At 39.9% G+C, this 26,690-nt stretch overlaps 1 protein-coding gene across 1 annotated transcript in view; it reads left to right on the top strand.

Annotated features, from left to right (window-relative positions):
* The window catches only part of FREM1 (FRAS1 related extracellular matrix 1), a 125,119-nt gene that overhangs the window by 38,924 nt on the left and 59,505 nt on the right, over positions 1-26,690 (top strand). The window contains exons 15-21 of the mRNA XM_054727281.1: positions 2,715-2,967; positions 7,401-7,595; positions 8,692-8,877; positions 10,526-10,722; positions 14,780-15,002; positions 20,620-20,764; positions 24,916-25,057. Of these exons, the coding sequence (XP_054583256.1) occupies positions 2,715-2,967; positions 7,401-7,595; positions 8,692-8,877; positions 10,526-10,722; positions 14,780-15,002; positions 20,620-20,764; positions 24,916-25,057 (1,341 nt within the window). The remainder of the gene's footprint in view (positions 1-2,714; positions 2,968-7,400; positions 7,596-8,691; positions 8,878-10,525; positions 10,723-14,779; positions 15,003-20,619; positions 20,765-24,915; positions 25,058-26,690) is intronic.

Here is a 26,690-nt window from a genome sequence, read left to right on the forward strand (position 1 = left end):
CTCTCCAATCCATTTAAACATAGAACTGCTCTGACCTCAAATCCATTTACTTAACTTTAAAAGCAATTGCTTTTATATATAAATTATTTGTAATATTGTTGAGCTGTAACCCGCAAGCTGCGGCTGGGCAGGTTAGACGAGTATTACTAGGATTTTGTTGTAGTGGGGAAGAAGCTGGGTCTGTTTACTAGTATGTGTGGTGCCCCTTTGTGAATTTGCCCGCAGTCTGTTGGAAAGGCTTCTTTTCCCCCTTTTGACAAATGAAGAAAAATCTGCACATAAAGGTTGAGTACATGCCCAAAGGCCTGATGGGAACCCCCAAGTTTCACTGTTGAGTGACCACCCAAGTCCATAAGCATAATTCATAGGATTTGCAGGTATTTACAGTTAGTGACAAAGGAAGGTTTTGAAAAAGACTCATCGTGCTCCTGGAAGAGTCACTGATTTTCCTAACTATGCTATATCCTACTTCTATTTGAATTTTGTCAGATCTTTGTGATATGAAATTATTTGTGATAATAATTGTTTGTACAATGTTTTACAGTTAATAATTAAGAATGATCACATCTATCTAGTATTTTAAGAAGTAGTCAGGGAAGGCATTATCCCCATTTTATGGTGAAGGAATGTAGGTCCAAGAAGGTTCAGTGACTTGCCCAAAGTCATTATCTTGACTGTGTAAACCTGGGCTGACATTGTCTGGTACTTGGGCCAGTGTTCCTTCCTCCTCACCACTGCCTCAATTGTAACTTACCAGGTGATTATAATTTTCATGTTGCTAACCTTTCCTGAGTACTTCTCCGTGCCAGTTACCATGCAGAGCCCCTCCTGGCATTTTCCCGCTTACTCCCCCTTAAGGGCCCTGGGGTCTAGATGAAGAGCAGCATGTTATTTCAGCTTCAGTAAGAAAAGTTAGTTTTTATTGACGGACTTTTATATATAGAAAACTTTTCTGAGTTACCTTTTTTCCCTGAAAAGCAAATTTTAGGGGAAAATAATCCAGTCTAACCTATTTTCTATTGATGACCGTCTTCTTATTGATGACAGTAAGCAGTACATTTGGGGAAAGACAATGTGTTCCTTTTTAGACAAAAGGGCATGACCTTTGAAAGCCAGTCAAAGGCACAAGCAATTTTTGGAATATGATTGTTTTTTTATCTAGGAGGAATGTTTTGATTTTGTTGCCTTTGGACTTTATTATTCATTTGAAGCAGAGGCTATTTTGTGAACTGCAAGATGGCCATCAAGAATATATTAGTGAGATTCATTGATTGAGTCAAGAAAAACAATAAAGAGGGTCTTTAATGAATCCACGCAGAGGATTTGAACAAAGATATTGTTTCCTAATAAGCCAATAGAAAATAGAATATTGTATACATGTTTTTTACCTGTGATTAAATAAATAAGGCTAGGTTTCTATCATCCCATCCCTCTAGCCATTAAAGGAGAGTGTCAACACAGTTTCATGTATACTTCTTGTAGAGTTGAACAGTTGTTTAAATAGCAGGATAACTGGTGCATATATACCTGGTTACATTAATTTATTCCATAAATATTTAATTAGTGTCTTCTGTTTGCCAGGTCCTATGCTAGATGCTTGGGATATGATGATGAACAAGAAATTCACATGTAATCTGGGGGAGGAGGTAGCCAAGCAGAGAGCTGGGGCAGAGCATAGCAAGCCAAGGGGCAGAGAGCAGATGCAGAGATGGTGCAAAGACCTGAGATGTGAGGAACGCAGTGTTTTGGGGTGAAATGGAGTGGGGTGGCAGAGGCACCCCATAGCATGAGATGAGGTCAAAGACATCCTAGGAGCAGCACTGGGAAGCCATTGAAGGTTCTCACAGGGCAGGGACTTGATGGGAACCAGACTGTAAAAGAGCCCATTGGCCGAAGCACGGGGGAAGGAAATGCGGGGTTGAGAGTATTCACGGGGCCGGACTTGACAAATAAACATGCAGCGTACACCAAGTTGCCCTTGTGAACTCAGAGGAGGAATGCCCTCCATTCCCATTTAGAAGACATGCTTTTTCAAATTTCCCCATCATCTTTTTAAAATCCGAGAGCCAGCATGAGCTCACGTGGCTTTTCTTTCCCTTGTGCGTGGAGTTTCATTTTCATGACTGTGAGAGAAAAATGTTTTGTCAAGCTGAAACCTGGCATTGATTTGATGGTTATGGAGTTTCAGATTTAACTGAAAATGTTTGACATGCAGCTGCTGCTTATTGTAACTCCAGAGAAACTTCCTGGGTGGCAGGAAGTCGAGGGTAGAAGAAAGGTTTGTAATCACCAAGTAATTTGAAGTATAAATAACTTTGATGTGGGAAATGTAAATGCATCAGACCGCAAGGACCAGACTTCCTCTAGAATACGTGTGAATTTAATGAAGGAGGACAGGGGCTTTGGCGAAGGATGCTTTCTATCACATTTATATTTTGTCTTCCTGGAAACAAATGGGATATTTGAGTCCCAAACCATAACCGTACTCTCCCATTCTTACCTAAAATGTCTCTCAGGTGGGTCGTTTCTTGCAAGATGGTTCATACGGGGAAAGTTAAAAGATACAAACTGCTTGGCCTAATTCCATGGCTATTGTTTCATGTGCCTGGAAGATTGAAAATGCCTGTCATTCCAACTATGAGCTATGGGTTACCAGTTGGGCCATTTGTCATTGCTTTCTTTTTCTTGAAAACATGCATTTTTTTCCTACTTAGGTGCTCCCCGTCAATGATGAGCCACCGATCCTGAAGCCTGACCTCAACCCTCAGATGCATTGCTCAGAGGGCGATGAGGTGGTCATCACCTCTGAATACATTTTTGCTACTGACGCGGACAGTGATGACTTGAAACTGATGTTTGTGATTTCTCGAGAACCTCAGCATGGGGTGGTGAGGAAAGGCGGAGTCACAGTGGATCAGTTCTCTCAGGGAGATGTTATCTCAGGGGCCGTGACCTACAAACATACAGGTAAGTGACAGTGTTGTGACTAGTTTGAGAGAAGGAATGTCAGTAACGTGACAGTCTTAACCGCACTCCTCACTATGGGCTCCAGTGATCTAACAGTCTGACTGCATCCATGACAAGGAAGCAGCAGCAGCCTGTATCCCGTTCAGTAGGCTCAGCATCCTCAGAAATGTTTCTGATCTCAGCAATAGAATGCATTTCAGAGTAGAACAAGAGCAAGTGTTATTGTTGCTCTGTTCATGATGCTCACACATAGACCGTCCGTTCACTCTGGGCTTGTCCTCATCCCCTTTTGGACAATGTCTTTCTTGGACCATCACAGTTTCTGCATTCATAAATCATAACATCATAACAGAAATGTTATTAATTTTCCAAGTTTTACTGACCACCGTCTAGCTGCTAAGAAGTAACTGGCCTGCCTTTTGAGTTTCTGGGAAGCGAAGATGAAGTCTTAGGCTTTGTGTAACTTGTCCACAGTCACAACAGTGATGGACACAGATGAGAGATGCAGCAAACACTTACTGATCAGCATCATGCTTATGTTTCTGGCATCGCATTACATCATTACTCAGGTGGCATGTGCTCCCAGGTAAAATATTCAAATAAGTGTAATAGTAAATCACCACCTGATATCTGCAAGGCACAGTACTGGGCACTGTGGGCTACAAAGGAGTATAATCCAGACCCTCTTGTGAAGAACTTTTCCTTTAAATGAGTAGACAAACCCACTCCCATGCAAAAGTGACAGTGTGATGCATCTGTACTTCATCACCCCTTGCGCATCTTCAGAATTCCGGATTGCGGGCACTTCCTCAGCAATGACACCATATGCTTCCTCTGACGTCCTTCCATTGCCTCTATTACCATTTCATGTTTATCACCCGTATGCCTTTCACGCCTGTACATTCCATGGAGGGAGTACAATTGGCTATGTAGGCCAAGTGACTGGTAGTGGAAATAAGAGGCATCGGAATTCAAATCATTTTCTTATTTGAAGAGCTATATAGAGAGAATGCAAGCAGTGAAGGGGTAGGGAACTCAAGGAGGGAGGATTGAGATAGCTAAGAATTAATTTGGAAATGGGAGAAAACATTTGGAAATAATATTTGTATGTGTATTTTGGAAAGCAGTGATTTATTAGGATACCAATAGTCTCATGCTAATTAGTTAGTATGGCACATTTTATTTACTCCCAGACAATTTTTTTCTTTAAATGATATCTCCTTATATTTTCACCTGTGTTTAGTCTTAGATAAGGTTTATTTAGTTGTTTCCTTTCCTCAGGGAGCATCATCCAGGTGTTTGATGTCTTTCAGTGTCTCTCCAAAGTTCATAACTAGGTACTTCTTTTTGATTTCCCCAGTCAATCTCAAATAGACTGGCAGAGAGGGACCCAAAGACCAAGATTGTCATTTACAACATAATTTTAACATCTTTGGCAGGCTCATGCAGCATGGATGAATTAGGATGAGATAAATGTGTCTTCTCTTCCAGTGCCCTGTTCCAGGTGCTGAACAACAGGGATACATGCCTATAAATCTCTTCTAGTGTGATAGCCACGTAAGGGCGTGTAACTAATTTTTTTTCATAAAACCTAGTAGGACAATGGGGCAAATTATTTCAAATGGATTTTTTTGCTATGTTATTAAGTTAGCAGAAATACTATATTCAAGAGGTATTTTCTTTTTTGAGTGTTATGTTTTCTTATAATGAAATGTTCACTCTATTGCTCAATTGGTAATTATTTAGCACCGTGCTAAGATCTGTATAAAAAAACTACAGTATTGTAAGATCTAGTTTCAGTGGCCTAAGTCTTGTCTACATACAGTGATTATAAAGGCCATCTGAGAATGATTTTGTCACCATTATTTTATTTGCTTTCTATGACTATGAAAATAATATATTCTTACTGCAGAAAACCTGGAAAGAGTGGAAAAGTATCATGAAGTTTTGGAAAAACTGATCTATCAGCTTATTTATCTATCAAAGTTGAACATTTCAGGATTACAGTATTTTATTTTCTAATCATAATTTTTAACATAGTTGCAATTGTATTGTATGTCCAGTTTTGTAGATTACCTTTTTCATTTAAATCATCTCTAACATGTTTAAAATATGTATTAAATGTTATAAAGTTACTATAAACATAAGCTTAATGAATAATATTTTATGATATAAAATACATTATTAATTTGCTATTCTCCCATTATTAAACATGAAGACATTCAAAACTGTTCTCTTAAATACCACTGTGATTAAGAGTTTTAAGTATAAATCATGTCCTTAGACTATATTTTACTTCAAGGTAAAGAATTCCTCCACTTGTGTTGTAGTTCTGGCTAATGCTCAGGCTGCTTTTCCAGCTCTTTCTGCCAATGTTTCCCATGCTTCCCTTAGATTGAAATTACAGTTACTGGATGTACTATCCCTGACTTCCTCTGGCATGAGCACCCTTCCCCCAGCCAGTTCTCTCATCTTCTTCACCCTTGGTGCTTTGTACAGAATCAGACTGAGATATATGTATTTTCCACATAATAGGTAAAAATTGGCTCAATGGTGGCAATTTCATATCATTCCATTTCATAGATACACACAGATGTGATATTTCAAGTAATTTTGCATATCTTTTCTATAGATCGTGTCAGTGCCTGACACATAGTAGGTCGTCTGACATTTGAGATACTTTTGAAATGCCTTCTGACATTTTCAAAATGTCTTCGTTTCTCTGCTGAAGCACTCAGGACAGTAATTGTCACACAGTAGGCATTAAATATTCAATATGTACTTATTGAGTGAATGATGAATAAATATGTTTTAAGCCAATTTGTCTTTTAAGTATATTAAAGGATGATAGGCCTCTTGTTTTTTTACCTTTCCTAAGGTTGAAGGCTGGTTGTTTGATTCTATTTTGTTGTGTTTTTTTTTTTTTCCAAATCTATTGATATGTTTTTAGAGAGAAAGGAAAAGAAAAGGAGGGAGGGAGAGAGACAGAGAAGAAACATCAATCTGTTATTCCACGTATTTATGTATTCATTGGTTGATTCTTTTTTTTTTAATATATATTTTATTGATTTTTTACAGAGAGGGATAGAGAGTTAGAAACATCGATGAGAGAGAAACATCCATCAGCTGCCTCTTGCACACCCTCTACCGGGGATGCGCCTGCAACCAAGGCACATGCCCTTGACCGGAATCGAACCTGGGACCCTTGAGTCCGCAGGCCGACGCTCCATCCACTGAGCCAAACCGGTTTCGGCCATTGGTTGATTCTTGTACGTGCCCTGACTGGGGATCAAACCGACAACCTTGGCACACTGGGATGGCGCTCTAACTAACGGACCTTCCCAGCCATAGCCGGTTGTTTAATTTTAATTTCCTCAACTTCAACTCTGTTTTTCCTTAAAACCGGTTTCTTGTCCTTTGATCATTTAGTTGCTCAATAATATAATTTCTTCATTTTTCTAGTGTGTGTGTTTTTTTTTTAAATAGCGAGAATAATGCCAAGCATAATATTCTATAGATGTGACCAATGTGTCTTGTGAAACAGCGATGCCAACCCTGATCTTTTGTGCTCTAGTCTCATTAAAACTTCAAACGTAACTGCTTCCCTTTTGGCACTTTCAAAGCGATGCATGAGAATTACCAAAAGCACATCTGGCGAACGTTTCTGTCCCCTGGATGCTAAACACTACTACCTCAGTGCTGTTAGTTAGTAGCCCAAGAGTGGATTGTCCTGTTCGCTGATAAATTATCTAATCTTCCCTCTTCCCCTCACTGCCTAAGTTGGAGGCATTTTGAAACTCATAGGTGCAAGCCCCAAAGAGTAAAAAAATAAAAAAAAATAAATGAAAACAAATCTCACTTCTTTTCCCGGTGTTGTTCTTATTTTGTTAACATCGTGGCTTTTTTATAATGAGGAAAATACCAAAACAAATGACAAGAATGTGGATCATCTTTGTGTTTCACCTATCCGTGTTCTTCTATTTCTTGGAACTACTATGTGGTTGATGGTTGTTCATTTAAGGTGGTTAATGCAAAAGGGCAGACAATTACCACAGGGACAAGGGTGCCTTCTGCTCTTCCTGATGTGGTCTAAACAATTATGAGGGAAGAATGAAACCATCACTAGTCTAGTTTTGTGTCTGTTCCTTGATCATTTGTGAACTGTCAGGCCCTCGTTAGCCCCTTTTGCCCCTCCATATGGTGATAGATGTCTGGCAGGGATCTCACCAAAGGCAACAGATGGGCAAGCATTTTTGCATTATTTTCACGACTCTATTTAATTTCATAGTGATCTAATGGAATTTTGCATTTTAGCCACATACTACTTTTTTTTTCTTCTTGACATTCTGTGCCCGTGGAAGGGGTTTGAGGAGAACACCTTGGTATTTTATATGCTTGAAAAGTCAGGTTTCAGCTACAGTTGTGTCTTCCAGGTGGTGAGGTTGGCCTGGTGCCGTGCTATGACACCATTACATTCGTGGTTTCGGATGAAGAAGCAGGCCCTTTTGTGAATGGCTGTTGCTACAATGGACCTCACCCATCTGTTCCTCTTCATGCGTCCTTTCCAGTGTATGATCTCAGCATCACAGTGCATCCAGTGGACAACCAACCACCTTCACTTGCAATAGGTGACAGTGATGTTTCTGTTAAAGTCCTATTATCTCGCCGAGTCACATGCCCATGGGTCAATGAAATAATGCACTTACAGTCAAAATAGAAAACCACCATACAGAATTGCCTCCAGTAATTGCCTTAATACAAATTTGTGGAAAATCCCAAATCTGTAAAAGATTACGGGGCAAAGATAATTTACTTATTTAAAAATTTAGGTAATTCTGTATGGAGAGAGCATGCAAGTGTGTGTGTGTGTGTGTGTGTGTGTGTGTGTGTGTGTGTGTGTGTGGTGTGTTGGGATGAGGACAACATTGAAATCCTCAATTATTCTGGTTTTATTTCACATGGGAAAATACTATTTGCCTTCTGGAGAGAGAGTAATTTATTGTACCCATAATAATTTCTATCAGAACAGAATGAGCACACCAGAGAGACCATTTATATACATTTAACCTTATTTGTTTTTTAGAAAGTCATCTCTTCATAAGTATTATGTATATGTTCTGTCTCTCAGAAAAAAAAATACAAACATATGTATGAATGTTATTGTAATTTGCAAACTATCTCCCAAGCAATGTTCTGGAAAGAAAGCATTGTCCCTGCAGAATAATTAAGCACCAGGCATGAAAAAAACGTTGGTTATGAGCAATTCATAATAGCTTGCAGGCAATTAACGCTCTGACAAACAGAGGTAACAACTGATCTTGAAGAGTACATAAACCACATTTAGTGCCTTATCATTAAAACAGTTTGGCAATTCTTATTTTCATTTGTCACTTCTATAGAGACACAAGGGAAATCAGAGTTCCTTGAGAATGACTGAAGGGCTGAACTGGAGCATTTAGCATTTCTGCTGTCTTTCCATTATTGTCTGGCTTGCTTGTGCAAGAAAAAAATATAATTCCATAAGTCAAATTAAATTCCACCCATTACCCCTGAATATTTTCACTGTAAGGAGAATTATGCTGAAGGAAATGAACATCTCCCATGGAAGTATATGTGCATGTGGGAGGCTTCTCTGAAATGGAATTTCAATCACCTCCTTTGTCCTCACTATTCTGATGGGAGGATTGAACACTAGGTCATAATTGTGCTATTATTTGCATGCAGGTACCATGTTCGTGGTAGATGAGGGTTTCTCAGCAGCCCTCACCATTAACCATTTGTCGGCCACTGACCCTGACACTGCAGCAGATGACTTGGAATTTGTTTTGACTTCTCTTCCCCAGTTTGGATACCTTGAAAACACCCTCCCTTCGGTGGGTTTTGAAAAAAGCAATATGGGCATAAGTATAGGTAAGTCAGTTTCATGACCAACCATAACTCACCTATGTTTATGGGTCTTACTGGCCATCCTATGCTCAAGAACTGGGTAAGGACTTCAAAAATGTTCAAAGCACCATATGCATTTAAGGAATTGTTACAGTTGATACTTGTGAGTATTAGTATTTTTTCATTTTAACTTTGAGATTTCCCATGCATGCAAGTTTACTTCAAAATAAATGGAAATGTCACTTATGAAAATGAATCATTTCTGGGGACCTAAGGTACAGCATGGGCACTGTGGTTAACAATAGTGTGTTGTATATTTGAAAATCACTTTGAGAGTCTGCTTTACTGTTCTCACTGCCACGACCACAAAATGTTAATTATGTGAGATGAATGATGTGTTAACTAACCTCATTGTGGCAAACATTTTGCGATATATATATGTATCAGAATCCTCACCTTAAACTTACACAATGTTATTTGTCAATTTTATCTCAGGAAAGCTCGGGGGGGGGGGGGGGTAGATTAATTGCATTAAAGTTTATACAATTTTCCTTTGACTTAATGCACAACATAGAGCATTTTTCTCTGATTTAAGACAGTGTCAAAGTACCCAAACAGCAGGTCAGCTAATTCTACTCAATCCAACCAGTTGCTTGATACGGATGTCAAGTTTGCAGATGATTGGTTGTGTTTTGTTTTGCTTTTATTTGGAAGAGATGGTTCCTTTCTTTTTTTCCGAATACTTTCTTTTATTTGATATTTTTAAAAATTGCATTTGATTAAACCCTCTATCAGGAGAAAATCTACCTAATATAAGAGTAGCATGCTAATTGACCGTACCTTCGTGACGCCCACCAGCCAATCAGAAGTGAGTATGCAAATTAACCCAACAAAGATGGTGGGGGTAATTTGCATGCACAGGTGCCGAGTGGCTGCAGGGCAGGACACTTGCGTAGTCACCATGGTGACGACGCAGGCATTCCACCCCACCCCAGCTGCTCCGGGCCTCTGGGCAGCGTGGGAAGGCAGAAAGGCGGCTCCAGCCTGGAGCGGAAAGCAGTGCCAGCAGCCAGGGGAGGGAAGGCCCATTCTTGCATGAATCTTCATGCATCGGGCCTCTAGTGAATATATAAATGAGAAATTGAGGCCCCAGGAGAGGAAAGGTAAGTCTATAAAGGGTAGATTGTCTCCAAGCCCACACTTTTAACTCAGCACATGGCTTAGAAAACATTTGACTTCGTGTCTTTTTCATCTGACAGCGATGGTACAGGGACTTCCTTAGTTTCTGGTAAAGGCAGAGAAATGGCCTCTTTTAAATGAAGCATGACAAGAACTGCTCATACAAAAGTGGTTTTAATCAAGAGAAGATTTCACTGACCTAAGTATATGAAGAATGGTCATGAAGTCCCTACCTATCCTGGCTAGCAGTTATCAGTTATGGCTCTTCTGTTTTCCATGCAAATTTTACCCCTTCTGTAGGATTTATGGATATCCAGTTTTATGTTTACAGCTGATAGTCTTTGTAGCAGACTCTGAGAGCTGATTCTTAGGTCAACTGCCATGATGTCTTGTTTGATTTGCTGAGAAATAGTCTATTGGTTAAAGGATTAAGGACTAGTAGCTTGGAAAAAAGGCTTTCCTTATTTACCAGCTTACTCTTGGTGTGCTCCAGCTTCGTTTCAGTGGAAAGACATGAAGGCTTTGCATGTTAACTATGTGCAGTCCAGGCACCTGAGGGTGGAACCAACAGCTGACCAGTTCACGGTGTATGTCACAGATGGGAAGCGCCGTTCCCTGGAAATACCATTTTCTGTTATCATCCACCCCACCAATGATGAAGTTCCTGACTTTGTGGTGCAAAATATTACTGTAAGACCAGAATTTTCTATTTCTCTTTTATCATTTTTAAAATATATATATATTTTATTGATTTTTTTACAGAGAGGAAGGGAGAGGGATAGAGAGTTAGAAACATCGATGAGAGAGAAACATCAATGAGCTGCCTCCTGCACACCCACTATTGGGGATATGCCCGCAACCAAGGTACATGCCCTTGACCGGAATCAAACCTGGGACCCTCAGTCCCCAGGCTGACACTCTATCCACTGAGCCAAACCAGTTAGGGCTCTTTTTTCATTTTCTGATTTTATTTTCACCTTGTCTGTTTACTCAGGTTCAGGTGTACTTAATACATCAAGTTGATGAGGAGTGGGGAGGGAAGTAACAAATGTCATGCAATGCAATCACTTAAAATATTCTAATAATCATGATGCTAATGATAATAATTGCTAACATGTAGCCAATGCACAGATGCAATTATAATTGCATGTATATAGGATACTTTCTAGGTTGTAGGTGCTATTCCAAAATCCTTACATGTATTCATATTTAATCCTCACAATAGGCTTTTAGGGTGATGGTATTATTATTGCAATTTAGTAACTGAAAAAAATGAGGCATAAAGAGGTTAACTAAGTGGTCCGAGATTACAGAGCTTGGAAGTAAGGGGTACATAGGGAATTTGCACCCAGTAGTCTGTCCACAACACACCCTCTTGAACAACGTTCATTGCAAGGACTCTTGACTCACAGATTACAGGCATCTTATTTCATATAGTTCGATATATGAAATAAAAAATAAAATTTGTCCCTAACCGGTTTGGCTCAGTGGATAGAGCGTCGGCCTGCAGACTCAATGTTCAATTCCGGTCAAGGGCATGTACCTTGGTTGCGGACACATACCCAGTAGGGAGTGTGCAGGAGGCAGCTGATCGATGTTTCTCTCTCATCGATGTTTCTAACTTTCTATCCCTCTCCCTTCCTCTCTAAAAAAATCAATAAAATATATTTTAAAATATTTAAAAAATAAAATTTGAACCATTCTTGTTACGCAGATATTTTTCTTTTTGTTTTGTTGTTAATCAATATTTTTACATTGATTTTTAGAGCTAGTAGAAGGGAGGGAGAGAGATAGAGAGAGAGAAACATCAATGTGAGATAGACATATCGATTGGTTGCCCCCTGCACGCACCCCGACCAGGGCCCGGATCGAGCTTGCAACGAGGTACATGCCCTTGACCAGAATCGAACCCAGGACCCTTTAGTCTGCAGGCTGATGCTCTATCCACTGAGCCAAACCAGCCAGGGCTCTATTTCTGTAGTTTTAAAACTGTTTTTATATAATAACATTTGTTGGTTGTATTTACAAATATATATATATATATATATATATATATATATATATATAGAGAGAGAGAGAGAGTGAGAGAGAGAGAGAGAGAGAGACACACACACACACACACACATATATATATTTAAAATGACCCATAATATTACCCTCAGATAATATCTGTTATCTTTTAAATAATAATAAAAAATGTATGCTATGAAAGAAGTTAGAATGTTGATAAACATACACAGTGAAATATGAAATTCTCCCTTTTCAAGAGCTCTTACCCATAGTCACTCCCCATCAGTTGAAATTTTAGTAATTAATACCACCAAAAAATGTCTGTGCACATGCCAGTATGTTTATGTGAGATTTTTCTACATGTTTTTACTGACAAATCAGGGACCTTATTATACCTACTACTCTCTACTTAAAAAATAACTAATTACGTATGTTGAAAAATTTTTTATATCAGCATAGAATTTTTTTGAACACTTTAATTTTTTACATATGATGATTTAAGCAAATATGTAGCCAAATCTGATTAAATGGATGAGCCCAGACTTTGATCTATGTGAGGGAGAAACATCCATGGGCTGCCTTCAGTACACACCTAAACCCACAACCTAGGTACATGCCCTGACTGGGACTCAAATCCTTTTGGTGTACAGGATGACACTCAAACCAGGTGAGCCAACTGGCCAGGGCTCTACTGAATCTTAATGGTGTGTGAGAGCCACTCCGCAGGGAGCTTTAAGTGCCAGCTCCTGCCTTTCTCCTCCCGTTGGAACATGGATTTCTCTGAAGCTCACTTATGTAATTATGAGACAGAAAAAAACCTACAAATCATTTCCTCTACACCTACCTCTATTGTCTTATATGTATGTAGGGTTTAGGGTTGGGGTTTCTGAAACAATTAGGCCACTGGACACTGTTCTGTGCTCTTCTCTGAAGGTAACCATGCCTTTTCCCCAAGCGAGCATTCCTTAGAGAAACCATTGAAGACTAACAGATGTGGAGCCCTATGTGTTATTAGCAGAGCTGGCTTTAAGTGCCAGGTGATTTTTTTAAAAAGTTATTTATTTTGCTTTCTTGTCAAAAAGTTTATTTTGTAGATAGCTGGGCTTCCATCAAGTTGTGTGCAACGTGAAAAAAAGTGAGATTTTAGTTTAAGTTATTATAATCCATTTCAAATCTATTAGTGAGTATCTATATTTTGTGTATATTGATCTAAACCTTTTATTTATAATCTCAATAAACAATTAAATGGGCACACACACACAAAAAAGAATTCTGTATTTTTTCAATAAAATGTTCCAGTCATCTTGTGAACTGATTTACCATTTTTGCCACATAGTGAGTCTGGGAATCCAAAGCTCTCTGAAGAAGGATCATTAGAACATATGTTTACATTGCTTTATTAAATTTCTTGGAGGAAAGAACAAGTTAGATCAAAGATGATTTCATAATTATATCAGTGTGCATTAAATTTTGATGCCATCTTCAATCTTAATAAGTAGGGCCAGATTTTTTTTAAATGCATGATTTTAGCTCAAGTATCAGGTATGGCAAGTAATTCTTCTTTATGCAAATTCGGTGAAAAGTGGTTGCAGGAAGACTGTCTTTGAAGTCAATAAGAGAGGCTGAAAAAAAGGGCATTTTCGCAAATCTAAACCATGTACGTCCTGAGGCTAAAATGCCCACTCAGCCATAATGACATTCCTAGTCTCCTCTTCCCTTTTGCAATTGTCTATCCATATTTAATAGCACTAGACATTTTCTTCCTTGCATTATAATTATTGATGGACAGGCCTTCACAGTTCCTTCTAACATTGATTCTTTAGGCTATTTATAGTCCCCACAAAATATAGCACAGTGACATGGCAGATTTCTGATAAGCCATGTTAAATTGATACACCCTTTTTAATTAGATCTTGCTGCATTTCAAAATAGAAAAATATTTCTTTGTTTACTATATTTTTACTGTAAGAGAAGATCAAGACAGCTAAGTACAGCTAGTCAAGTTCTAAATGACTATCTCCTACATGAAATAAAAAACATTCAGTTTGTGCATAAAGGAGTAGGAAGCGTGATGTGGGGTATGAGAGTGGAGGAAGGCAATTCAGGAAAAGTAGAGGTGTGAGGGTTGGAAATGAAGGGTCTGGATTAAAATTGACACCACGATGCATCCAGAAGGACCCTTCTCAATTGTTGTTGGTTTTAATAGAAATAAAGAAGTTTTTACTGTAATGATAAAAACTTAAAAACACCAAAGAAGATACCCACAGTGTGTCTAGCAGCTATTTGTGCCATGTCTAAAACAGACACCTAAAAATTGTAAAAGGAACGAGGTCCAGCAGGTTAAAATGACAGCTTAGGATCTGAAGGTCTGTCTACACTCAGATTTACAAGTGAACTTCTCTGTAACTGTCAGAAAGCAAGCATCTTTTGGTTGCTTTTTTCCCCCTAACTTTTGAATTATGAAATTTTATGTGTACACACACAGAGACACACACAGAGAGAATCTTTTGTCCATCAGAGAAATGAATAAACTGCTTTGAAATCTTCAGCAAAAACAAACAAACACAAAAAGTGAGATTAATAGATTTGTTGTCATCTTCTTAGGTTATGTTAAACCAGAGATATTTAGGATTCATGACACACAAATCTCATGGACAACTTGCAACAAGATATCTTAAAATTAAAGAAAGGCCAGTTTTAATGTGCACATAGCTGACTTTTCCGACTTGCCGTTTAGGTGTGTGAAGGTCAGAGGAAAGAGCTGGATTCTTCCGTCATCAATGCAGCCGACCTGGATGTTCCCGAGGACCCCTTGCTATTCAGCATCACTAATAGGCCTCGCCACGGCCTCCTCACCCACGGGGTGTCCAACACAGACTTTCCTCAGCATGAGCAGCCAGCCAACCCCGGCCAGATGCATGAACTTGTTTACAACTTTTCCATGGAGCTCCTCAAGAATGGTATATCACATTCCACTTGGATTTGCTTGTTACTGACTTAATAATTGAACCCAGAAAAGAAAAAAAATTAATCAGAGGAGTAGGAAGTAAAAGAATGGCATTTACCTACCTTATTCATTTATCTTCCAAGGGTTTCCTCTGGGCTGATCCAGCTAAAGAGAGTGGGTAATTGAAAAGGAAATAATATGTTTTCATTCACTTTTAGGGCATCAGTAAAAATGATATATGTGATTTTGGGTATTTCAGTGCAAGCTTTTAACGTCATAATAAAAATTCCTTTTTAAAACTTGAGATCATGGCACTAAACTTGAACAGATTTATCTGCCAAAATCTCCACATTTGAACCATATATATAATAATTTATTATTCTCTGAGGAGACAATTTCCTCTTTAAAGAAATGACGCATTGGAATAGTAGCCTGAATTATATTTTTAATTACACATTTAAAAACATCGATCTGACCCCATTTCCTATATATAAAAATGCTTTAAATCTCTGAGAAAAGTATGTGATTCTAAAATCACTGCCTACTCTCTCTTTCCTGTCTTCACTATTCTGTCCCCCAGCCTGAGGGTCCTCCCCCTCCTTCGCCTGGCTGCCAACACTGCCTTCAGAGCCAGCTTCCTACTGGCCTACTCCTTGGATCCACCCAGGCCCTCCGAACTATTCCTTTTCTATGCTCATGTTAGCACTTGAACAACATTTCCTACTGTCTTTTCCTTTTTCCTCTCCCCAACTAGAGTGTAGGCTCTCTGCCCAAAGGCTAATTTTGCAATAGTTGTACAATGTCATCTCATGTTTGAATTTGAAAAGCCAATTCATATATTTCTCAGTTTTTATCAATTGCAAAGATAAATTCTGGAGCTTAAATGATGTTACCAAATAAAAGCATGTGTAACAAGTAATACAATATATTGTTACAATATTTTTTTCTAAATTTACAACACAGGAAAAAGGAATAATAATTCAAATTTTACTCTTAAAAAAGTTTTTAAAAAATAACACTCATTGATTACTGTTAGGTTAAATAATTATATATGTACTGTTTAAAGTTTGCACTATATAATCATTTTAAATAAAAAATAAAAGTTGTTCATATAAATTAATATTCTGGTGCTATTCTCAGGGATTAGATTTTCATCTCTTTTTTATTTTTGGTTCATTTATGACTACTTTTTTTTTTTTTAACTTTAGTGCAGTCTCACACACATTTCCTGACCCTAAGCATATAGAACTTATAAAACTGCTCGCATAGCCCCAGCCAGGGTGACTCAGTTGGTTGTCAACCTATGCACCCAGAGGTCACCCGTTCGATTCCGGGTCAGGACACATGCCCAGTGGGCTTGATCCCTGATAGGGGACGTGAAGGAGGCAGTCAGTTGATGGTTCTCTCTTTCATTGATGTTTCTCTCCCTCTCTGTCTCCCTTCCCCTCTCTCTCTCTTTCTCTCTAAAAAAAAAAAAAATCAATTAAAAACATATTTTAAAAAACTGCTAGCAGCCCTAACCAGTTTGGCTCAGTGGATAGAGTGTCAGGCTGCAGACTGAAGGGTCCCAGGTTCGATTCTGGTCAAGGGCATGTACCTTGGTTGCAGGCACATCCCCAGTAGGGAGTGTGCAGGAGGCAGCTGAATTGATGTTTCTCTCTCATCAATGTTTCTAACTCTCTATCCCTCTCCCTTACTCTCTGTAAAAAATCAATAAAATATATTTAAAAAAAAAAAAAAACAGCTAGCAGATTATGCAATCTGTTTATGATTATTTTAAGCATCTTTTTTACTATTAAAATATTAATTGAAAACATGGTTTGTGTTAACTACAGTTTTTCATTCTCTGGACATACTGCACTGTGATTTTATACAAACTGTCCTTTATTTTAAAATATGCAAAGACCTTAATTTCTTGATATTACAAGTTACATATCAATAAGCATATTTTACATATATTTATATAACATAAATCTTGGTGTACATTTCAGTATTTCTTTTTCATACATTTTTATAATAAGATTACTTGGTAACAAAAGGTGAGCATTTATAATATTTGTATGGGAAAATGGCCATTACCACCATATACATAAGCATGCCTATTTCCTAGTCAATAATGAATATTATTTTAAAAAATCTTTGCATATTTATTAGTCAATAATAATTTCTCATTGTTATCTTGACTTGAAATATTCTTAGATAAGTAAAATTGAACCTATTTTTATTTTTCTTGACCATATGTTTCACCTTTTGTGAATTACCTGATAATGTCATTTGCCCACTTTTTCATAGATTCAGATTGATGTATAAGAGATAATTCAATATTAATGTTTTTTTTGTCACATATTATGAATAAGATTTTTCATATTTCATTTGCCTTATAACTTACGTTTTTGTTTTTTTTCAAATTTTTATAAATCTTTATTGTTCAGATGATTATTACAGGTGTTCCTCTTCCCCGCCCCTGCCATAGCTCCCCTCCACCTGATTCCCCACCCCACCCCATACCCTTACCCCCCACCCGCCACTGTCTTCATCCATAGGTGTAAGATTTTTGTCCAATCTCTTTCTGCACCCCTCAGACCCCCTTCCCCCTGAGAATTGTCTGTCGCCTCCCTTTCTATGTCCCTGATCCTATCTAATAATAGAGTAACATGTAAATTACCATCACTCCGCTACACCCACGATTGGGCGGCGGGAGGCTGGGGGGCGGGACTCGGGGTGGCCTATCCGGCCATTGAGAGGCACGGATCCGCTGCCACTGAGGGGGGCTACCCTGCTGTTGAGAGGCGCAGGGCGCGGGACTCCCGCCCCCTGTGCCTCTCAATGGCCAGATCCGCGGCTGCTGAGGGGGCCTGCCGCGGACACCCAGCTGCGCCTCTCAACGGCAGGGTTCCGTGGCAGCCTCCCTCAGCGGCCACGGACCATCAAAAGTGGGGGAGCTGGGTGCCTGTCTGCTCCGGCACCAGGCCTTTCAGAAGCCTCTGCTGAGCCGGAGGCTTCTGAAAGGCCTGGTGCACCAGCAGACAGGCAGCCAGCTCCACCGCGAAAAGCGAAAGCGTGTAGGGGACCCTACACGTGCATGATTCAATCATGCACTGGGCCTCTAGTTCTATTATATTCACCAGTCCATTCTGTTCTTCATATTTTTTTATTCACTTGATTTTTAGATTCACTTGTTGGTAGGTATGTATTTGATGTCTTTTTGTTGTTCATACTTTTTACCTTTACCTTTTTTTTCTTCTTCCTCTTCTTAAAAAATACCCTTCAGCATTTCATGTAATCCTGGTTTGGTGGTGATGAACTCCTTTAGCTTTTTCTTGTCTGTGAAGCTCTTCGTCTGACCTTCAATTCTGAATGATAGCTTTGCTGGGTAGAGTAATCTTGGTTGTAGGTTCTTGCTGTTCATCACTTTGAATATTTCTTGCCACTCCCGTCTGGCTTGCATAGTTTCTGTTGATAAATCAGCTGACAGTCGTATGGGTACTCCCTTGTAGGTAACTAACTGTTTTTCTCTTGCTGCTTTCAAGATTCTCTCTTTGTCTTTTGTCCTTGGCATTTTAATTATGATGTGTCTTGGTGTGGTCCTCTTTGGATTCCTCTTGTTTGGGGTTCTCTGCGCTTCCTGGACTTGTAAGTCTATTTCTTTCATCAGGTGGGGGAAGTTTTCTGTCATTATTTCTTCAAATAGGTTTTCAGTATCTTGCTCTCTCTCTTCTTCTGGCACCCCAAAAATTCCGATGTTGGTACGCTTAAAGCCATCCCAGAGGCTCCTTACGCTATCCTCACACTTTTGGATTCTTCTTACTTTCCGCCTCTCTTGGGTGTTTTTTGCTTCCTCATGTTCCAGATCTTTAGTTTGACTTTTGGGGTATGGTGTTCTACAGTTGAGTTTCTGTATATTCTTTATTTCAGACAGTGTATGCATAATTTCTGACTGGTCCTTTTCCATTTTTTTGGTATTCTTATTAAGGTCCTTGAAGGTCTCTTCAAGTTTATCAGCGGTTTTTAGAAGATTCTTGAGTAACCTTATAAATGTGGTTCTGAACACTGTGTCATCCATTAGTTTACTTTCCTCCATCTCTTCTATTCGTGACCTGCTTTGGTGTCTCCACATTTTGGCTGCCTCCCTGTGTTGATGGAGTGGCTTTGTGTGGTCAGTGACCTATAGGGGCCGGTAGCTCAGCTTCCCCAATCTCCCTAGGTGGTCGCTCTTGGTACCCCCCTTTGTGGGCTGAGTGCAAAGTCTTGGTGTTGTTAAGCCTTGATTGCTGTTGGTACACTGGGAGGAATTGACCTCCAGTCCAATTGGCTGTGAGGATCAGCTGTGTCTACGCCGGGAGACAGCCTTATTCAACTAGACTTGCAAAATTGTAAAAGCCTCTGTGCTCAGCTTGGATGGAGCAGAGTTTCAGGGTGGAGCCTACAGCCTTGGCTTCCCATCAGCCCCACCCTATGAGGTTCCTGGGTCTCAGTGTCCCTCAGTGTCCCTCTGTACTCCCTGCAAGCACCTCTGAGAGAAAGGCGCCCTGGAGTTTTGCCCGCTGCCAAACAGTCTAGTCTCTCCCCCAATGAATCTGGGTTCCCAGATTCTTGCCCGGAACTGGGTTTCAGTGCAGTCGGAACTGGGGCTCAGTGCAGTCCGGAGCTTTTGTCTCCTTCCCGCTAGGGCAATTCAGAGGCACAGTCAACAGTCTGTCCTCTGCGCACATTCCCGTGCACGCCGCCGGAGCTCTGCCTTTCGCCGCTCCCCTGCGTTTCCGCCTTTCAGCCCAGATTCCCCCAGTATGAGCCTGGGTCCTCAGGGTCTCGCCCGGAACTGGGGTTCAGTGCAGTCGGAGCTGGGGTTCAGCGCAATCTGGAGCTTTTATCTCCTTCCCGCTAGAGAACGCCGGCCAGGCACTCAGCCACTCCATCCACTCTGGCTCCGTCCTCCCCGCACGCACGCGCGCGCGTGCGCACGCCCGTGTCTCGGCCCGTGTCTCCGTACCTCAGGCTTTTACGGCTCCTCTGATTTTCCTGTGGTTTTCTCTTTTCTTCTAGTTGTGGGCATTTCAGTCAGCCAGCTTTCCTGTGGTTCTGGATGATGTCCGTTTTGACTTTTAGTTGTATTTTTGAAATTGTTGTGCGAGGCTGCAGGTTAGGTGTTTACCTATGCCGCCATCTTGGTTTCTCCATAACTTACGTTTTTAAGTGCAGAAATAAAAAATTGTGAGTCCTCCAAAATTGTTCTTTCTCAAGACTGTTTTGGCTTTCTGGGTTTCTTTGCATTTCCATATGAATTATTTTATTTTTTTTACTTGAGGTGGGGATCTAAGTATAATTTTCCCCAAGTAATGAACTAATTTTCTATTTCATTTGAGCATTTTGACACCTTTGTTCTTAGGTAGCTTATCAAATAATATGTCATTTTCTCACTGATTTTAAATAGACCTTTATCAAATACTAAAGTATTTACATAGGAATTTTTAGATGAACTAAGAGGATATTCTTACTGCATGAAACAGTTTAATTTCACCCTGTTGCACTGATTAATGATGGCTTGGAAATTAAAACAATTATCTGTGCTATGTTTCGGAATTGTCCAATCACAAGAAAGATTTACTTTCTCCCTTTTTCCCTTTTTCCAGGAATGAGGTTGATGTATGTGCACGATGATTCAGAGAACCTTGCCGATGACTTTACAATCCAGTTGTCAGATGGAAAACATAAGATACTTAAGACCATTTCAGTAGAGGTCACCCCAGTCAATGATGAGAAACCCACACTGAACAAGTAAGCTACCTGAAGAGAGTCCCTTTCAGATTCTCTATAAAATTCTGATCTGGAAGACTAGGTGTAAATGCAGTGTGTGTCCTCTGAGAGAAATAAGTCTTTTGTTGCTGCTGTCTGTCACAGTTTGTCCCACCTACCAGGTACCTAGAACTTATATGCAAATATTAGTTAATGTAACCACTTCTTAACAATTCTCAAACGAGCCCTTTAATTATTTGTTTTTTTTCTCTAAAACTTCTACTTAATTTTAAACAATTAAGAGCGACTGAACATACAATATAGAATGAACAGTATATTAAATATTTAAACACATGCACCAAAGTGTAGTTAATATGTGGATTCAACTAAAGTGTGATACTATTAACTGCAGAAAGCCCTCACTGTGGATTAGGTCAAACCTTAAACTAAGAGTGGCTGAGGGAGATATACCAATGTCACTTCTATCATTTGGTATTTCCTTATCCACCAGTCCTCTACCATGCTCCATATGAATTAATATCCCTTGCCACCTGATGTCAAAATAATAGTTCTTTAAAAATTCTGGGCTGATATTATTAATTGCAGACTTTCTCAGTATCTCCCTCTGTAGTTGATCAGAGTGTGATCATAGGATATAATCTTTATCAGTTATATTTCTACTAGAGGCCCGGTGCACGAGAATTAATGCACTGGGTGGTCGTGGGGGGGGGGTGTGGTCCCTCAGCCCAGCCTGTGCTCTCTTGCAGTCTGGGAGTCGGGGATGTCCAACTGACAGCTTAGGCCCACTCCCTGGGGGGTGTGGGCCTAAGCAGGCAGTCAGACATCCTTAGTGCTGTCATGGAGGCAGGAGAGGCTCCCAACACCACCGCTGCACTTGCCAGCCGTGAGCCTGGCTTCTGGGCTTCTAGCTAAGCGGTGCTCCCCCTGTGGGAGTGCACTGACCACCAGGGGGCAGCTCCTGCATCTTCCCCCTGGTGATCAGTGTGTGTCATAGTGACTGGTTGTTCCACTGTTCGGTTGATTTGCATATTACTCTTTTATTATATAGGATAGCTCCAGCCATTTCTCTTATTATTGGCAACTGTACAGAAGTGGACAAGTTTAGACGTTTGTTTCCAGTGCTGGGTATAGAGAAGTGTCTGCCCTTTGACCAACTTCATCTCTATAGTCGATGGTGCTCTGAGATGCATTGAGTAGACAGTCCAAATTTTTATCAGGAAGTGAACAACTTTGTGAAAGTGTGTAAACTCCCAACGTCTCCTCCACTTTGCAGAAAAGAGGGCCTCAGAGAAGTCCCTGCAAACTTTCCTGCTATTCTCATAGGGGCCACCAGCAAGGCCCTTGAAAGGCATTATGGGAAATACTGATGACAGTATTTTGGAGGGTTGCATCTCAGACATCAGTTTGACTAAGAGTACCCAACAGAAACTTCTTCTCTAGCTAGAGTGTTGGATTGGTATCACTTGATATGATTTACAAAAAAGAAAATATGAAAGATATTGCAGTATAAAACCTCCTTTCTGAAAGAGGTGAAAACTGGCGTTTCTTAAGTGCTTACTGTGTGATAGTGTGTTTGATTCTTTCACATATATTATTTCCTTAAAAACACCAAAATGGGGGGGGAGTAGATATTATCCGTACTAAGAAAATTGAGACCAGACAGGTAAAATTAATAAGACACTCACTTAATTCTGTCTCACTATTTCTTGCTACAGTCTTGCTATTAAACTTCCTGGGATAGCTTCACCTACAGAATCACCAGATCTCTTCTGACCCTGCTTCAAAATCCCTCCTTTCTCTTTCCTTTCTTCTTCCCTCCTGTCCTGTGGTGGGGAAGTTATATTCCCACTTTTCTTCCTTCCATCTGTGTCCTTGGGCATATCACCTCTTGCCTCCTCCCAGAATGTGCTCCATAATATTTTTTCTCCTGTATATCCAATCTCTCCCTTTTTATTCCTTCTTCTAACAAAACATAGGGATAGAGTTAGTGGTTGAGAGAGCAAATTCTGGAGCCAGATTGCCTTGGTTCAGCCACTTACTAGTACTGGTGGTGTGACCTTGAACACAACCTTGAACATGTTACTTAACCTCTCTCTACCGCTTTGTCAACCTCTTTGTAAATGGGGATAATAACATATCCTCTTCATAGGGTTGTTGCAAGGATTAAATCAGGGGTGGGGAACCTGTGGCCTGTGGGCCATATAAGGATCGCAAGATCATTGGGTCTGTTCCTGCCAAGGCATTAGGGGTGAGTTAACTAAATGTTTGACCAAATACAGCAGGCTAATTTTTAAGTTGATAATTTTGTATGGCCCTCGGATGATGTTATAAATATCCAAATGGTCCTTGGCAGAAAAAGTTTCCCCACCCTTGGATTAAGTGAATTAAAATATGTAAAACTGCTTGAAAAAATGAGCTAGTGCATAGTGAGAGCTCATAAGTGTTAGTTATTATTATTACAAGCAGGTATCCTCATTCTAAAACTACAAAGATGACCCAGTTTCTCATTTATTTCAAACTGGGGAGCAGGAAGATATTAACCAAAAAACTTGTATGTATATATGCATAACTCATGGACACAGACAATAGTGTGAAGGCCTGGGGCAGGGGACGGGTAAAGGCTAGAAGAGATCAATGGGAAAAAAGGGGACATATGTAATACTTTTAACAATAAAGATAAAAATAAAAGAAAGAATAGATTGTGTTCACTTCCTCCATTTCTGCCCACTGTCTCCATCCTCAACCGCTTTATTAAAGCTGTTCCCTTTAAATAAATAAATAAATAAAATATATATATATATATATATATATATATTTATTATTATTGATTTTTTTACAGAGAGGAAGGGAGAGGGACAGAGAGTTAGAAACATCGATGAGAGAGAAACATCGATCAGCTGCCTCCTGCACACCCCCTACTTGGGGATGTGCCTGCAACCAAGGTACATGCCCTTGACCAGAATCAAACCTGGGACCTTTCAGTCCGCAGGCCGACGCTCTATCCACTGAGCCAAACTGGTTAGGTAAAGCTGTTCCCTTGATTCCTACCAAATCTATTGGCTCGTCTCATCTTACTGGACCTGTTAGGGCATTTGACACGGTTTCTTTGACATTCCTTGTGGATGCTATAGCAGACGCTGTTGGTTGCCTGGGCCACGTCCCCACAGCCCACCTCTGACTGCGGCTGTGGTGGTGGTGGAACGTGCTGTGCACACTGTCAGCGCCCACCCCTCGTGCCCACACTGTCTGCTCCCTTCTCTGCCTCAGGGCTTTCTCTGAAGCAGCAGTGGCCCATCCAGCTGGTGTTCAGGCACAGCGGAGACACTCGGGTCAGCCTTTGCCCTGTGGGAGACAGTGGATAGATAAATATCCCAGCCTCCTCGCCTGCAAAGCACAATTTGAGGCATATTCCACATGTTTCTTCAAAGGATCCCGGCAGCACTGAGCCCCACAGCAGTAAAAACACCCTTTGTTGCTGCTTCCTCCTTCCTTGTCTCACTCCTTGCTCTATCTCCTGTTCCTGAAAGCACTTCCCAAAGAAATTACCTGCAAAGTTCTTGTCCTGGGGTCTCTTTCAGAGTAATTCAGACTAAGGTAAACTTTCCTCTCTACTTCTCTGTGAAGAGAACACTAGCTATGTGACAGACACCGTAGTAAATCCTTTCACATATATTACCATGGAGACAGAGAGGAATGTAGAGGTCCACCGATTACCCAAATATCACCAAACTCCTAATGGCATATCGTAAACCATTATCAAAGGACCCCTGTGAGTGTCTAATCTCTGTAAGTTTCTGTCTGGAAAATTAGAGTAATAATACCTGAACCACTTACTTCATGGAGCTGATGTTGTATGAAAAACAGTATTAGAAACAAAATAATTTTATAAAATAAGTTACAGCATAAACTTGTAAAGTTCTATATATGTAAACAATGAGATGTATATAATTGCCTCATAGCATATTCGTTGTTGCTGACTAATTGTCTGTTAGGATTTCTATGTGTAAAGTGAAATGAGAGCCTGTTGTATGAGACTGACTCGTCATTTTCAATAATTTGGATATTGAATATTATTTCCTAGTTGTTGGAAACTGTAATAGTCATTATGAGTGTCCCCTGCTAAAGCAATACCTTCTATTTTCATATCAAGCCAGACACATTTCTTTTTACAGGAAGGCTGAAATTACAATGAATATGGGTGAAACTCGTGTTATTTCTAGTGCTGTTCTTTCAGCCACAGATGGAGACACTCCCAGGGAGAAGATTTACTATCTATTTGACAGGCTTCCCCAAAATGGGCAACTTCAGCTTAAGGTTAGTGGCCCTTTTACCTTTATTTTTCAAAATAAGTATAGCTGATATAAATTTTCTCAATACACAGATTTCTATAACTGAATTTATTCTCTAATAGCCATATTTTATCCAGAAGTAGAACATTTAATTTTCCTAGTTTGGGGATAACTCACACTATTCTAAATTTTCTTACTGAATTAGGGGTAAATTCAACCAATATTAAGGTTCTTCATTGCTCCCTCTTTACTGAGATTGTACCTAAATTTGGGGGGAGGCAGAGCGAGTTGCTGGGGTAAAGCTAGTTATCGAGTTTCTGATGAGAATCTTTAAAGTATCTTCATTCCCACCAGATTTTTTTAAAAGTTTTTAAAATAAATTTTGTTTCTTAGAGCAATTGTTGTGACTATCAATAAACTGATTTTAGAGTTTATATGGAGAGGCAAAATGCACAAGGAAAACAACATCGAAAGAGAACAAAATTGAAGGACTGATACTATCTGACCTTCAGACTTGCTATAAAGCTGCTGTAATCCAGACAGTGTGGGTTTGGTGAAAGAACAGACAAATAGATCAATGAAACAGGATAGAGATCTTTCACACACACACACACACACACACACACACACACACACACACACACGTAGCCAACTGATCTTTGACAAAGGAGCAGAGTCAATACAATGGAGAAAAGATAGTTTTTAACAAATGATTCAAACAATGTGCCTGATGCCCAACACAAATTACAGATCAGACACTTGCAAAGGTCACTTGGGTAATCCATCAGCTGCTTATTTGAATGGTGGATTACGGCGAGCAATAACAACCACCATCCATCCCCAGTGTGATTATCTGACTGAATGCTTAACTTTTAATGCCATGTAGACACTCCTCCAGAGGCAGCAAGGATTCATTCTGTGTGGAACAGCTTGATCGTCTTCGATTGTAGGTACTATAGAGAATCAAAGTGAAGAGCAATCGCTGATTTAAATTGAGGTACAGCTGTGTCCTTAATTCATTTCAGAGAGTAATGAAGCAGAAATGCAGTGAGAGCTCACACATTTGGGTGGCTTGGGAACTGAAGTGTTTTTGGATACGTGGAAATCCAGATGGGTCCGGGTTCCCAGCATGGCGCCACATAATTCTCTCCCAGCTCTTTAGGGGTTCTCCAAGTCTCTCCAGAACCAGGGACCCGGACTCTAGGCCTCCTGGAATTTCTCCAGGTTTTGTTTTCTTGTTGCCCTCCCTTAGTTTACCCACCTTGAGTCTTCTTCCTCTTTGGTGGTTTGCAAATGACTTTGTCAAGTCAAAGCTCACATTCCGGAGTGCCAGTGAGGAACTAGATGGAGATGAGAGAGCAAAAGGTATCATTTTCTGTACTTACTTCCTGAGAAAAGATTACAAAGGAAAAGGTTAAATACAATTGTAGGCTGTCCAGTTTAAACCCTGAAAGAGATTCTGTTTTTAATCATTAAATTTGCAAATAGATCTTATGATAGAAACAGTGAGCTTAATTATCAAATGTAATTAATTTTTACCCTGTGAGCACTGGAACAGAACATAGCTGTGTACAAATATCAGTTGGGCAAACATATTAAAAAGAGGACACTTTACCAAAAGAATGACAAAAAGAGAAGTGGTAAAACAATGAGAGGAG

Source organism: Eptesicus fuscus, chromosome 15 (assembly GCF_027574615.1).
Source record: "Eptesicus fuscus isolate TK198812 chromosome 15, DD_ASM_mEF_20220401, whole genome shotgun sequence".
In the NCBI taxonomy this organism is placed as follows: Eukaryota; Metazoa; Chordata; class Mammalia; order Chiroptera; family Vespertilionidae; genus Eptesicus; species Eptesicus fuscus.